This window comes from Musa acuminata, chromosome BXJ2-2 (assembly GCF_036884655.1).
Source record: "Musa acuminata AAA Group cultivar baxijiao chromosome BXJ2-2, Cavendish_Baxijiao_AAA, whole genome shotgun sequence".
Lineage (NCBI taxonomy): Eukaryota > Viridiplantae > Streptophyta > Magnoliopsida > Zingiberales > Musaceae > Musa > Musa acuminata.
The window spans coordinates 26,908,209-26,920,942 of record NC_088339.1 but is presented as its reverse complement, the minus strand read 5'-3'; the positions used below and the strand labels follow the sequence as shown (position 1 = coordinate 26,920,942).

Here is a 12,734-nt window from a genome sequence, read left to right as displayed (position 1 = left end):
CTCTTCACAACAGACATGATTTAAATTAAATATAGTATTAAAATATAAATTATTTAGAATATTTTAAACTTCTTACATCATGATGGGGCCTTTAGAAGCTGTTCATGTTGTTTTTGACAACGTAGATGTAATGCACAAGTTTCTGAGTGTCACAGGAATAAAATATACATGACTAATGAGGGGACGAATACAAAAGCATTAATTGCGGGGGAGATATGCTGGCAAATCATAGGCGAGATTGAGATGAGACCTGAAGATCCCAACATGTGATTTGAGAGTCCCAATCTGATAGACTTCATCCCGAACCCAACAAAAATACGTCTCCGACGGGTACCTCCTCACAGTACAAACATGTATATAACTGTATTTTGTTTTTCTGTGATAAACAGTTCACTGCATTAGTTCTTCGGTCATTGTACGGTAGAATTTGCTTTACAGATCATTGGTGCCGAGTACCGTCCTTTTCTTTTATTGTCCGCATAGTTACAAATGATTTTTGCAACCAAAAATTGAGCAAAAGATCTGCGTGAGTACTCTGTTTTTGATAGCTTAGCAACGAAGAGAAAAGGATCAGGTAAGAGAAGCAAAAGCAGTCCCAGTTGTGTTCCTTTGTTTTCTTCTCCTGGTCAGCTTTCAGAAATTTTGGGTGGCTTTTCCTTTTTGCTTTGCTCCTTTTTCCCGTTTCTTTCTTGCACTCGCTTGTAGCTTCTGGACAGAATTCTGCAGCTGTACTCTGGAATTGATCTTCTTGTTGGGATTCATGTTGCTTTTCTTGGATTAGTGGGTTTGGAGATGGATTGCTTTGATGAGATGCCTTTGGTTGAAGGATGGATGATTTGTTCTGCTAGACAAAGTATGTGCAAGTTTCCATCATTTGTTCTTGCTTTCTCCTTTTCCACACAGCTGATTCTTGGACTTGATGTCCAAAGATTATTTCCTGTTTTCTGCATTAGGATATTTCTCATCATTAATTAGGCCCTGATGGTTTTAGGATACTGCAGACCGAGGATAATAATGACATTTTGCAAGTACAAAGACAAAAACTATCTATTTAATTTTTCTTACATTGTTCTATTCATGCAGCCTTGCTCTTCATGTTCTTGGTTTTGTTGGGTTACAGTTGAAGTGTGATGCAGCCAAACATGACAAGAAAAGCAGCATAAATCTGCGATCATCAATTTTTCTTTCTTGGATAGAGACTAAAAGAAAAAAAAAAAAGGAATTTATTCTTCTTTTATGGCCTTGTGCAGCAAGTACAAGTCAAGCATTTTCTTTTACACTGTTATCTTTGCCTGCAACTTTCTGTCTACAGCTATGTGTTCACACCACCAAAGAAAAAGGAAATAAGAAGGAAATCTATGCATTTTGATGCTATTGTGATATGCTGTTTCTTTGATTTAAAGGGTGAAGCTTCCCATTGTATGCTCAAGTTGTCTTTTCAGAGACAGTAGGAGCCGCGGATCACAAATCATGAGCCTTCCACCTCTTCCACTAGCCCTTGACCTGTTCTTCCTTCGTATATCTTCTCTTGATTTATCATTTGTTATCTATCTTGGTACATTTCTTCGTCTCAAAGCCTAAAGCCACTCCTCAGAGTGGAGGCTAACATGCAGCTGCTTGTTTCCTTCATTTTCTTCTCATGTGTTGACTGACGTACACTCTGTAAGATCATTTATGGAGCTTTAGATGACATTCTGCTTCCACCGTATAAATTCTAACAACAAAGAATAAACTATAGCAGGATGTTATTCATCTCTTCTTTTCTTTTAGATTTGCAATACTAACTAGCTGTTCCTTTGCCTACTCTCAGGTGAAGAGTAAGCAACACCCATGGAGGGCATGGAATGGAAGGGATGCGTGTATAGGATTAGGAAGTGCGTCTTTGATCTCCTCTCAATGGAAGAAGATCTGATCGACGACGACGAAGACACATGGGAGCTCATGGGAAGCAGTCTTCGCCTCAAGTCCACCTTCTTGTACTGTGACCTCAACCAGGTAATCTCAAGAGCAAAAGACGAGCGCAAGAAGTTCCTCACTGACCTCGCCAATAAACTCTTCTGCTACATGGAGCAAGTAATTCTGCTTCTTGCCATGTTAATTCCCTTGATTTATCTTGCAAGTAGACCTTCGATCTTCCTGTTGATATCTGTTGAGCCAACGGAGATTCAAGTGCTACTTGTTCCTAATCATTTGTGGTAAATGGCAGCTGGATCATGCTGTTAAGAGCCGAAGCATCTCCCTGACACAGATTCGCTACAACGACACAGCTCATGTGTTACAGGAAGTCATGGCTGCTCTCGTGCCTTCTCTCTAAAAACTAAAGTTGACTTTTTGAGCATGCTAGCATCTTGCAGGGAAGTAGGAAGCAAGAGGAGCAGCTTTATGTTCAAAACAAATATCCTCTCTCTTTTTGTTTTGATTTTGGAGCTCTTTTCCCTGTTTACATCTGCATTGACAGCATGTTGGTACTGTAAATATCCTGTATGGATCCAAAATGAAAGAAGAGAAGAAATAGATGCCTGTTTTGGTTCTTCATTTCATGAATGAATTATGCTTTGATCATTCAACTACAGGCAGTTAGTTTGCGACAATAGCAAATTCTGCTACGAGCCTCGATAGTAAGAGGATGTGATACCCATCTGAAACAAAGTTTTCTCTGACTGTTCATGTTTTTACTGCCAAATGTTACATTCAACGTTATTATCATTTCAGATCACGTGTTGCATCTGGTAAATAGTATTAGCAGCATCTGTGACGAGGTTTCTGCAGACCAATGCCTCTGCAATTATGCTACCGGAAGCCTGCATCTATTCCGGCATCAAATGCTACCTAAACCATGATGCAGAATCTGAGTGCCTCCAGGAATAGACCATACAAAAGCAGCACTAGCAGCAGTTTGTCTTGGTTAAGGGAGCATCTCGAGTTTGAGCTTCACCCAGACATGAAACAGATTCTGTGGTATATATGCACTCCAGACACCATGCAGAACACAAATAGTCAGAGAGTAAAGCTTGTGAAAACCCCATCAACTTCGATGAAATCTATTGTCGTAAAAAATCTTCTAGCACATTTTTCTAAAACTAACCAAAAGAAGTGCTCCAAATGCATCCGAGAAAAGGATAACAGGTAGAAAAAGCAAGATGGAACCAGTAATATAAGTATTATTAGTTTTCTCTGCAAACTACAATATTGATGTTTCAGAAACTGCAACCTTGATCCTCCAATGCAATAATCATCAGATTGTTTCCAGCTAAACTGCGAACAAAATTCCACCTTATCTGGTAATAGAAGTCTATTCTTCATTCTTAAAATAATTTAATTAAGTACAACAATTGTTCTGTCGGGACTACATTTCTTATCACCCTAAAATGCTTATTAGGAAAAAGAATATGATAAAAAGCAAAAGAATCACTAAACCTGAAAGCGCCTAATCATGCTATTGTGTAAATACTTCCTATCTGACGAAGCATATACATGGACACCCTGCAGTAGAAGCTCAATCCGCAGTGACAGGACGTACTGGACACCCAGGCATCAGAAACTTGAACTACCTCGTGCTTGATGCACCTTAAGATCCAGACTGAGATCCTCCTTGAAGGATGCAGCAGTCAAGCGAGGAAGCTTTAACCAACCACCTTCATTCATTTCAGGAAGAGAACATGCACTCAGCATGTTACCAGAATCTTGGCTCTTCCTTTAAATGACTGCTTCCAGGCACATACACCTTGTAAAATAGCAGAATTACAAAGACTATGGTCAGAAGCAAAAAAAAACTCATACATTATATGAGTTAAAATGGTTTTTGATGGAATTTTATCAAAAACTGGAAGATTACCTGACCGATAAGGGGAAAAATGGACTGGAAAAGATTGTCATCCATTGACACTGGCAAAGGCATCTGACTCATAATACCTGGCATGCTACTGATGCTGTTCAAAGAAGAAAACCTTCCTTACAAAATCATATAAGAAACCAACTTGTAGAAGATTTATTATATCAGATAAAAGTTGCTGATCAAAAGGAAAAAAAAAAAACTTCAAACAGAAAATAAAGGCATACCTATTTAAAATGGTTCTTATGTTATCTCTTGTACGAAAGAATAGGTTGACATTATCATGTACCTGCAACAAATCAAAGAGGCCTGTCTCAAATGCATACCATTTAGAGGGCAAACATGTGAACTGAAAAGTAAGATGCCTGTCTTGAAAAGTACTAAAAATATCTTCCGAGTAATTTAGTGAAAAAAATCAAATGAATATTATAATAATAATGAGATATTCATAATGGTGAATTAAAATCTAGAGGAATAACAGCTCTCTATGCCTTTCCCTTTTTTCTTTTCAAGACCTTGTTATATATTGATAATGTACTATAGGTTGGCACAGTATGCAAGAATGTATCCACAAGAGCGGATTATCTGTCTTCTACAGGTGCAGATGGATCTGCAAGAAATGAACAGTCTAGATGTGAAGAAGGCCTTCACTGAAAATCTGAGGTATTGACTGATGGTCAAGAATGCAGATTACTTCTCGAAAAGTGTACCTCTAATCAAGGTCCATAAAGTGGGGTCAGAAAATTTCATGTATGACCTAAATCCAATGGTATATTATACAGTGCATATTACAAAGATCTGAAAACCACTAAACATGCTGCGGTACAAGACTTGGATAAACATAAGACGACATGGTACAATTTTCAAAGAACAGAATAGATTAAAACACTTCCTCTAATTCTATAAAGGCTGGTTCACAGTTAAACATAAGTCATGCTGGTAAGGAACATGATAACCTTATTATAACCTGCAGGCCTTTTCTCCCTGTGCATCTAGAACAATGTAAGTTAATGTATAGTTGACATATGTTTTAGTGACCAGCTCAAAGAAGAACATTAAAAATCCCTTCATAGACTGTAGAAAATCATACAGTTACTTTTTTTTCTTCCAGTAATGACATATAGTGAACTTGATCATAAGCATTAAAACAAAAGTGAACACGTGAAAGGCATAAAAAAAAGGTTGACTGTCTTACACCACCAACCTTACTCATTTCAAGGTTGGATCCAATCTGGTCGAGAAGGGTAACATTCTCAATTAGAAGGCGCTGGGTTTCACTGTTTATCGGAGAGGCTGTTGTTAAACAGAATTACAATTGGGTCAGGAGAAATTTAGAAAAATGACAAAAGAAAACTGGAGCAAAGTTTCCTTAATATCTTGATTTTATCCAATAATACTTGCATCTTATCACATTATGTAAAGCAATCAGTGACATGTATACAACTTCAATTAATATGTCATTCCACAAACAGAACTATTATATAGACAATATGCCTGCCTGCCTGTACAACACCTTCATTTAACAAAATATCTTAATCATCATTATATGATAAAACATAATTGAAGTGTTCAGAAAGAAGAAACTTGTGCATTGCAAGTATGCTACACAACTTGTGGATCTCTAGTTAAGAACTTGCAAAGAACTCTTACAACTATGTTGGTACAAAATTGTGAAATTCTGCAATATGATTGATTTGTAACTAGAGAATCATGTTCACATTTGATCTGGTAAAGAGTTATGCTGACTTTTATCTACCTAATGCAACCCTCCTTTTCCCAACCTTGAGACTGGCTATAATAGAAATCAACAATATCATGCACAAGGACTTGTTGGGATATGAAATGCCGCAATAGAGTTGTAAACTACATCTTGTTATTGCTATTGTTGCTTTTGTTGTGGAATTTAACCTAGAATTACCTCAACAAAAAGTGCCTCATATTCACAAGTCGAATGAACTTAGTTAAAAGGCTTTTTAAGATCATCTGCAAAAGGACTCCAGATTGGCAAAACACAAGATCAAACATATGTGCATAAGAATGTACATGGCAAATACTGTGACAAGAGCAGCACGACAAAAAGAAAAATTGGAATGATGACATGTTGAAGTATTGGGATATAAAGTATACTGTTTTTATTTGTCAAACAATGTTCTATTTCATCATAGGAGGAAAAGATAAAACCAATTGTGTGTTGTCATGGCATTGGCATTATAAGATAACAAACCAAGAAATGAAATATTGAACAATCTGGCAGCAAGGAAAATTCCAAGTAGAATGGAACGCAAAACACTCACTTGCAAGTAGTACTCTCCTGTATATACTAACTTGCTTTAGTTCGGTTGAGACACAAGTTTATGAACCCAATCCCGTGTATACTAACTCTTCCATATTCAACTGAATCTTAGTAACTTTGAACAAAGATCTAATCATATGATGGTAGGGCCTCTTTCATTCATCATCGCTGAAGCTCTTTGTCAATCCCATGCCCCTCAGTAGCTGTGGAGAGTAGTAACCACCAGAAAAGAAGTATCTGAATTCTGAAGCATTACTCACTTCCTTCATTTCATTTGTTTTTCCCCTTCCTATAGTGGCTTGGTAATTCCTGCATCAGTATGGCTGCATTATGAGCCATGAGGCTGGCATAAACTATTCGCACAAGGGAGTGGCAGAGATACGTGCTGCCAAAGGGCAGACTTGCTCTAATAGATATTCTCTTTCATTATCTGCATGGCTATTTAGACAGTCCCAATTGCCACCTTAATAGTGTCTATCCCATAAAATGCTCAGTAAAGGCCATAAAAAACTTATATAGGCCCTACTTAATTCTCAGAATGGCTTAAGACTTGTCCCTTTTGTACATGGGCATTCTTCTTCTACTTAGCATCCCAGGTGGGGGATATTTCCTGGTTATAACAAGATTTGCAGGTGCCAAATCCAACAAGATCAACTCTACTCCATATCTACTGCTTCAGCTTGCCAACTCATCTTCAAAAACGTGATAACAGAAACCAAAACCACAATATTCCTTTTCAATTTGTATACTACAAACTAAAGTAGCATCCAAATGTGGCAGCTGCTCCCACGGCTTTTGAAACTACAGTAACAATATTCTAATCTGTAAATAAGAACTAACTAGTTCTGTCTGGAAGTTGGCAGATACAATAGTTTTACTCTTTTTTCATAATGTCCAAGAGAAAATAGGATTGCGTTTTTGGATTAGAACCTAAAAGAGAGCATCTGAACTACTAAAATGAATAGATACTCTTGCCTTAAGGACCAATGTCTGTGCTGCTCCAATGTAATTATACCGGCATTATTCCTCTTTTTAAAATAAACACATATACACATCAAATTTCAGCCATTCCACAATTAAGAGCCTAAACATTTTTCCAGAATGCTCAAGAAAAATTGAACTTGAATGAAACCTGTCCGAATAAACCAGCACGGCTGTATTCAGTATAAACTAAGCCCGCAAGCTTCATCATCAGTTTCACCCTACCATTACCCTCAACCTTGATTGTACCAAGAACCTAAAAATATAATAACTAAGAAGACAGACTTATAAGCTACTGAACATAATGGTGGTTGAATGCATAGAGATTTTTAAAATTGCACTTGCAAGATGAATATTTCAACTAGAGCATTGATATAGAAAAGAAAAGAAGGAATCATGCAAAAAATTAGATGCCAAGGACCTAAAGCCATAAGATCCATATAAAGATGAACTATAGGGATATATCTATCAACAAAAATTGAGGAGTCCTAGAATCTTGGAGCAAGAGAAATATCTACAAACATAGGAATCAATTGGCGATCAACCGACTACGATACTAATATAAAAAAGCATAAAAATCAAATATTATTGAGAACATAAATGGATGTACTTAAAGTATATAAAAGAAAAGGATTTGTGCTTTTTTTCTTGTACAAACTTTCAAAATAAAATCTTCTTGAGATAAATAAAAAGATATCTAGGGGACTCCATAGAAATACACAGGAACAGAAAATAGAAAAGCACATAAAAAACCACATGAGATAAGATTGGCATTTGCAACACTAGAAAGGCTCATCTATAAGAACTTAATATGGTGACTATTGACTAATGTATTGGGTGATGAATTCATTAATGTTGTAACTCATACACTTCTGTTTCTATTTTTTTCCTTTTTAAAGAGAAAAAAAAAGAAGATACACATTAAATAATAAAACTTCATTTACAGTAGAATAATTTCAAGAATCCAACAACCTTTCAATAAAAGCTGATTACTGCAGTGCACATCAAGCATCGGAAAAGAATAGGTGGTCATGTTGTCGGATCGAACAGAATTCACACTAGCCACTGAGGAAGAATATGCCATCTTTTCCTGAAGAAAATCACACAATAACATCTTAGCTTCATATGCACTACAACATGATCAAATTTACTGGATTTAGAAAATCAAACTATAATTCCAGCCTTCGAGAGTATGTAACTAATTTATTTTGACTGAGAATTATTTAATAATGGTCTCATTAGAGTCCATTTTACAGAATGATACATAGTATGGCATTGATGTAGCTCTCATGTGATGATGACAAGTAGTTCTCATGCGATGATGATAGGACGTATGAAAATTGTTTATAAAGAAAGACATGATTCTATTATAATTTCAGACTGTATCATCGAAGAACATCATAGTTATGATCATATGTACAATCAGCACTCTATTCACATGCATTAGATTGGAGATTACCATGCTATCTTTTACCTTCTTGTCTGCATGATAATCTTCTAGCTTCCGTCTTTTACCAATCTCCTTCTTCTATTAGGAAAACCATTATATTAGTAAAAAAAACTCATTTGGAAATAGTTTGCAAACAATCACTTTAGAGATAAGGGCATAAAAAATTATACATATTTTATAGTGCTCACAGAATCATCAGGAAAACCTGAAGGGAAAAACTAATCATATATATATTATCAAATAAGAGGAAATGAAGCAGAACCAGGAAATCCAGCGAAACTTGAATATATGAAAATAACAAATCAAATTTTAGATAATCAAGTTTCTTTCACTCGAAGTTAATATCTGATAGCAAGAATTACATGTGCTAACTATGCTATCTTGTGTGGCCCAACATGTATATATTTGTTAGGCTTCAGCCTAGAAACTCCCAAAAAGAAAAAAAATTTATATGATTTTTATCACTATTGTGGCTTAGCAACCTAATTAAAACAAGCTCAATCAACTGGTTATAATATTTTATTTGCCCCATTGGAATTCACAATCAAATATGGTCTTCAGGTCCTACTACCATGTAAGCTTCATCCATTCTGCCCAAAGAAGAACTATTTTGCACTTTTATGTATATTTATCTTATCTTTTATGCCACATCAACAAAAAACCTACTTATCTTCAAATAAAAAATTAAAAAATGTTGTGCATTTCAAAGAGCACTTGTTTCCATAATAACTACTTTGTTTTCACAACAATTTCATATCTTGGGTATAAAGTTGCATGTACCTACAGCTTTTTATACACTTACCACTCTAAAACCATTAATTTCCTTTTTGTCCTTGTGTCCATATTAACTGATGAGCTATCAAGAAAAAATCACCTTTGAACAGCATTATGAAAATATACAAGGAAACGAATGTCTACTGCACTCCATAACTCTGCTATACCAAAGGTAGTAAAAGAATATCTACAAATCTTTGACAAGACATATGAAAGCAAAAATGCAATATTTAATTTTCATGAATACATTCAACTGAGAAACAAAAGAAGGCAAAACCTAAAAGCATCATGCAAAAAAGACGTGGAACATTCTGCAAATATGAGTAATCATGTGAAACTCACAGTCATCAACTGGCACCTCATTGCAACGTCCCTCACTGTCTTGTCAGGCAACCTAGCTGCTATCTTGATGTACTTCATTATATTAGGTTCGTCAGCATATCTGGATATTTGATATGACCAAAATATAAAGAGAAAAAGGTTACAATGATCAGGTACTGGTGATGCAAGTAACATGTCAAACAACAAAATTCTCTAGCATGGTGGAAAGGAAAAAGTAAAACAAATATAAGATTCTATTATTTTTGCTCTTATGACATTTCCCATTATTATTCTATTGCAGAAAGAGAAAAAATGAATTAAATATCAAACTCAAACAACCTTCATAAGTTAAAATAGATAAGTTGGCACTATATTGTTACATGTAAATGAAAAAATTGCTAAAAAGTTACAACTGCCTGAGCAAGAGACCATACTGAACCAAGAAGAATTAAAAAAAAAAAACAAGACCAATTACAGAGATATATTGATTCATCTGCTAATTAAGATCATTGTGTGCAAGAAAAATAAGCTTAAAAGCAAGAAAGAATATATATATATATATATACACACACACACACACACACACATGTTTAATAAGAATGAAGAAGGATAAAAGACAACAAGTAACTTACGCCACAAGGCATTGTTTCAACACAATCAATTCCTCAAAAGACCAACGGACAGCCACTGCTGGACTATGCTTGAGTGGGTGGGCAGATTCAAGAATGATGTTTCCAGAAGATTTACCAGGGAGCGACATCATAGAAGAAGTATTGCTTTGTGTGCCAAGGTTCCTGGGCATGATCATCCCTGCCATGCCACTAATTTCACCTGAACTATGCATTCCTCCTGACATCAACCCTGTTGCACTGTTCACCACTTCGGACTGAAAAGGAACAACATTTTGGTTGCTAAAAGATTGTGAGAAGCCTCTTCCATGGTTGAAATTCAAGTTATGATCTGCCGCCATTCTTACACCAAGAGCAGCTTTCTCGGGCACCAATGTACTGATTTCCAAAAGCGGAGAGCTATATAGAACTTCTCAAAAGCCCACGAAGGCGAAAGAAAGACACCCTCAGAGTTGTCGATGGTCAAACAAAAATCGAAGATTATGTTTTTCAACAATTCAATAGACAGAGGAACATGAATATGGACAACGTCATATACATGGCTCGAAAGCTACAATTATGACGGCCGGAAGAGATCGGAGACGAACACCACGAGCCCTGAATAGCCAAAAATCGGAACTTTTCGCTGTCCCCCCAACGATTCAGGAAAAGTTTGCTTTCGGGACCCTATGCAAGAAGAACAAAAGACCATCAATTTAACTTTCACATGCTCTCCGACGCAAACCGACACAACAACGAAGATTTGCTAAAACCCTTATAAATCCTTATCAAGAACGAATCTTTCTGGCTCAAAATCTTCGGGGCCGTATAAAAGAGAATTAATTACCAGAAAAGATTGATTCTTGAACAGATGGAACATAAAAAAGAGAAGGGGGGAAAAAAAAACGTACCAATCTTTGCTACGATGCCGCAGGCTCCTCTCTGCTATGGGAAGGCAGAGCAGATATATAAAGCGAAAAATCAAGATCAGTACAAGGAAGAGTAGAAATTGAGAACGATGGTATTGTATTCATCAAAGTAGCAGCGGAAGTCGGGAAGCAGACACTCTGTTGGATGCATGCGGTTAACACTTCCTGTGGAGCCTCATGCGGCCCTCCCCCTCCGTCCTCTCCGACCTTCTCCCTCCTTTCTTTCCGCCCAAACTTCTTTTCACTTCCTTTTGGACGTATCGATTTTTATACGCCTCTCTGCTTTTGGTTTCTTTTCGGCTTCTGCTTCTGCTTTTGCTCCCAGTTGTCTGCTTTCTTCTTCTTCTTTTCGCAACTTGATTTAGTGAGTGCTCATTCCCATACCAATTTCCAATTTCCAATTTCCATCCCTCTCTCTCTCTCTCTCTCTCTCTCTTTCTCTTTCTCTCTCTCCACCCCCACTACATTTGTTGAGACACTGTTGGACATGATATGTTTCTGGTAAAAGTCCAGAAATGTCCTTTACTTGGCAGTGTGTCAAGGATTTTATTTGTCTTAGTCCTTCAAACTTTAGAACTTAGATGTTAATTACTTTTCTTCTTTTCAGATATGTTTGGTAATCCCTTAAATACCTCATATCATCTGAATGATGGATGCAACAAAAGTTTAGGAAGATCAACAAAAGGCACAAATACAGAAAATAAACAAAGAGGAAATGAAGGGTAGATTTTAACAAATTTATATTATTGTCTGTTAAAATTGTGCACAGAAGCAATAGTTCTTTCTTATTTAACTGTTCTTAAGTCATTTGTCGATCGTGAAAAGCCAATAATTTGGTATTGCATAACATTTGATGTTATGATGTGAGGCCAAATAGTTGAGATTCATATTGTACGTCTATTTTAGCGACTGTTGCACATCTATTTTAAGAACCCCAAGTTTGCAATATATTGTAGATTCGTTCGCCAATCATACATAAAAGCCAACTATTTGACTTCGAATATGACATTTGTTTTTATGATATGAGAGAAATAATAGAGAATCATATTCACCTTAGCTAGTATCTCTTGTCATTTCGTGATAATTGCCTTGAATGTCAACAATCCACTTGTGAAATTATTCTTTCTTTCTTTTTTTGGATTCGATTCTAAATAAGAAAAACAAAATTCAAAGCACATCAATAAACAAAATAAATTCAAGTCTTATACGAGGTGGAAGGAAAGATATGAAGTCCTAAAAATAGATAATTAGCATAATTTTGAATAAAAGAATAAAACATGTCATTAATGAATACAATGTGGTGTTGGCTTCTATACTATAAAGATCATAAAGGAACACCAAAAGTGAGGTGCACATATCGAGGAGGCAAGACACTGTGGAGGCAAGAACACTATTCTTTTGCTAAAGATATCTACATAGCTTATCCCAAATAGTCCGAAAGGGTTTCCTACTATGGATTGGGGATGTTTACACTCGTGTCAGTGTCCCCAATATGTCACAATTGGATGGGGTTGACAATGCCAACACATGCCTCGGAGTGACTGCC

The 12,734-nt window shown here is 36.2% G+C and overlaps 1 protein-coding gene and 1 long non-coding RNA gene across 7 annotated transcripts; one reads left to right on the top strand and one right to left on the bottom strand.

Annotated features, from left to right (window-relative positions):
* The first annotated feature begins 112 nt into the window (after positions 1–112).
* LOC135605684 (uncharacterized) lies at positions 113–2,535 on the top strand. Of its 3 annotated transcripts, none has more exons than XR_010484513.1 (2): positions 113–353; positions 1,811–2,535. It is a non-coding gene; the product is annotated as an uncharacterized LOC135605684 (long non-coding RNA). The 3 variants fall into 3 exon arrangements; XR_010484511.1 differs by lacking the exon at positions 113–353 and adding an exon at positions 376–574; XR_010484512.1 differs by lacking the exon at positions 113–353 and adding an exon at positions 863–1,662.
* Positions 2,536–3,274: 739 nt separating this feature from the next.
* LOC135605683 (uncharacterized) lies at positions 3,275–11,631 on the bottom strand. Of its 4 annotated transcripts, none has more exons than XM_065096064.1 (9): positions 11,171–11,631; positions 10,284–10,946; positions 9,673–9,772; positions 8,581–8,634; positions 8,079–8,196; positions 5,037–5,125; positions 4,060–4,121; positions 3,836–3,929; positions 3,275–3,724 (listed from the first exon to the last, which is right to left on the bottom strand). In XM_065096064.1, exons 2-9 carry the CDS (start codon positions 10,619–10,621, stop codon positions 3,674–3,676), a joined length of 906 nt encoding a protein of 301 aa, XP_064952136.1. In that variant the 5' UTR covers positions 10,622–10,946; positions 11,171–11,631; the 3' UTR covers positions 3,275–3,673. The 4 variants fall into 4 exon arrangements, with proteins under 4 accessions (XP_064952136.1, XP_064952135.1, XP_064952134.1 ...); XM_065096063.1 differs by having other exon boundaries at positions 8,566–8,631; positions 11,171–11,614; XM_065096062.1 differs by having other exon boundaries at positions 8,566–8,634; positions 11,171–11,612.
* Between the last annotated feature and the right edge of the window lie 1,103 nt (positions 11,632–12,734).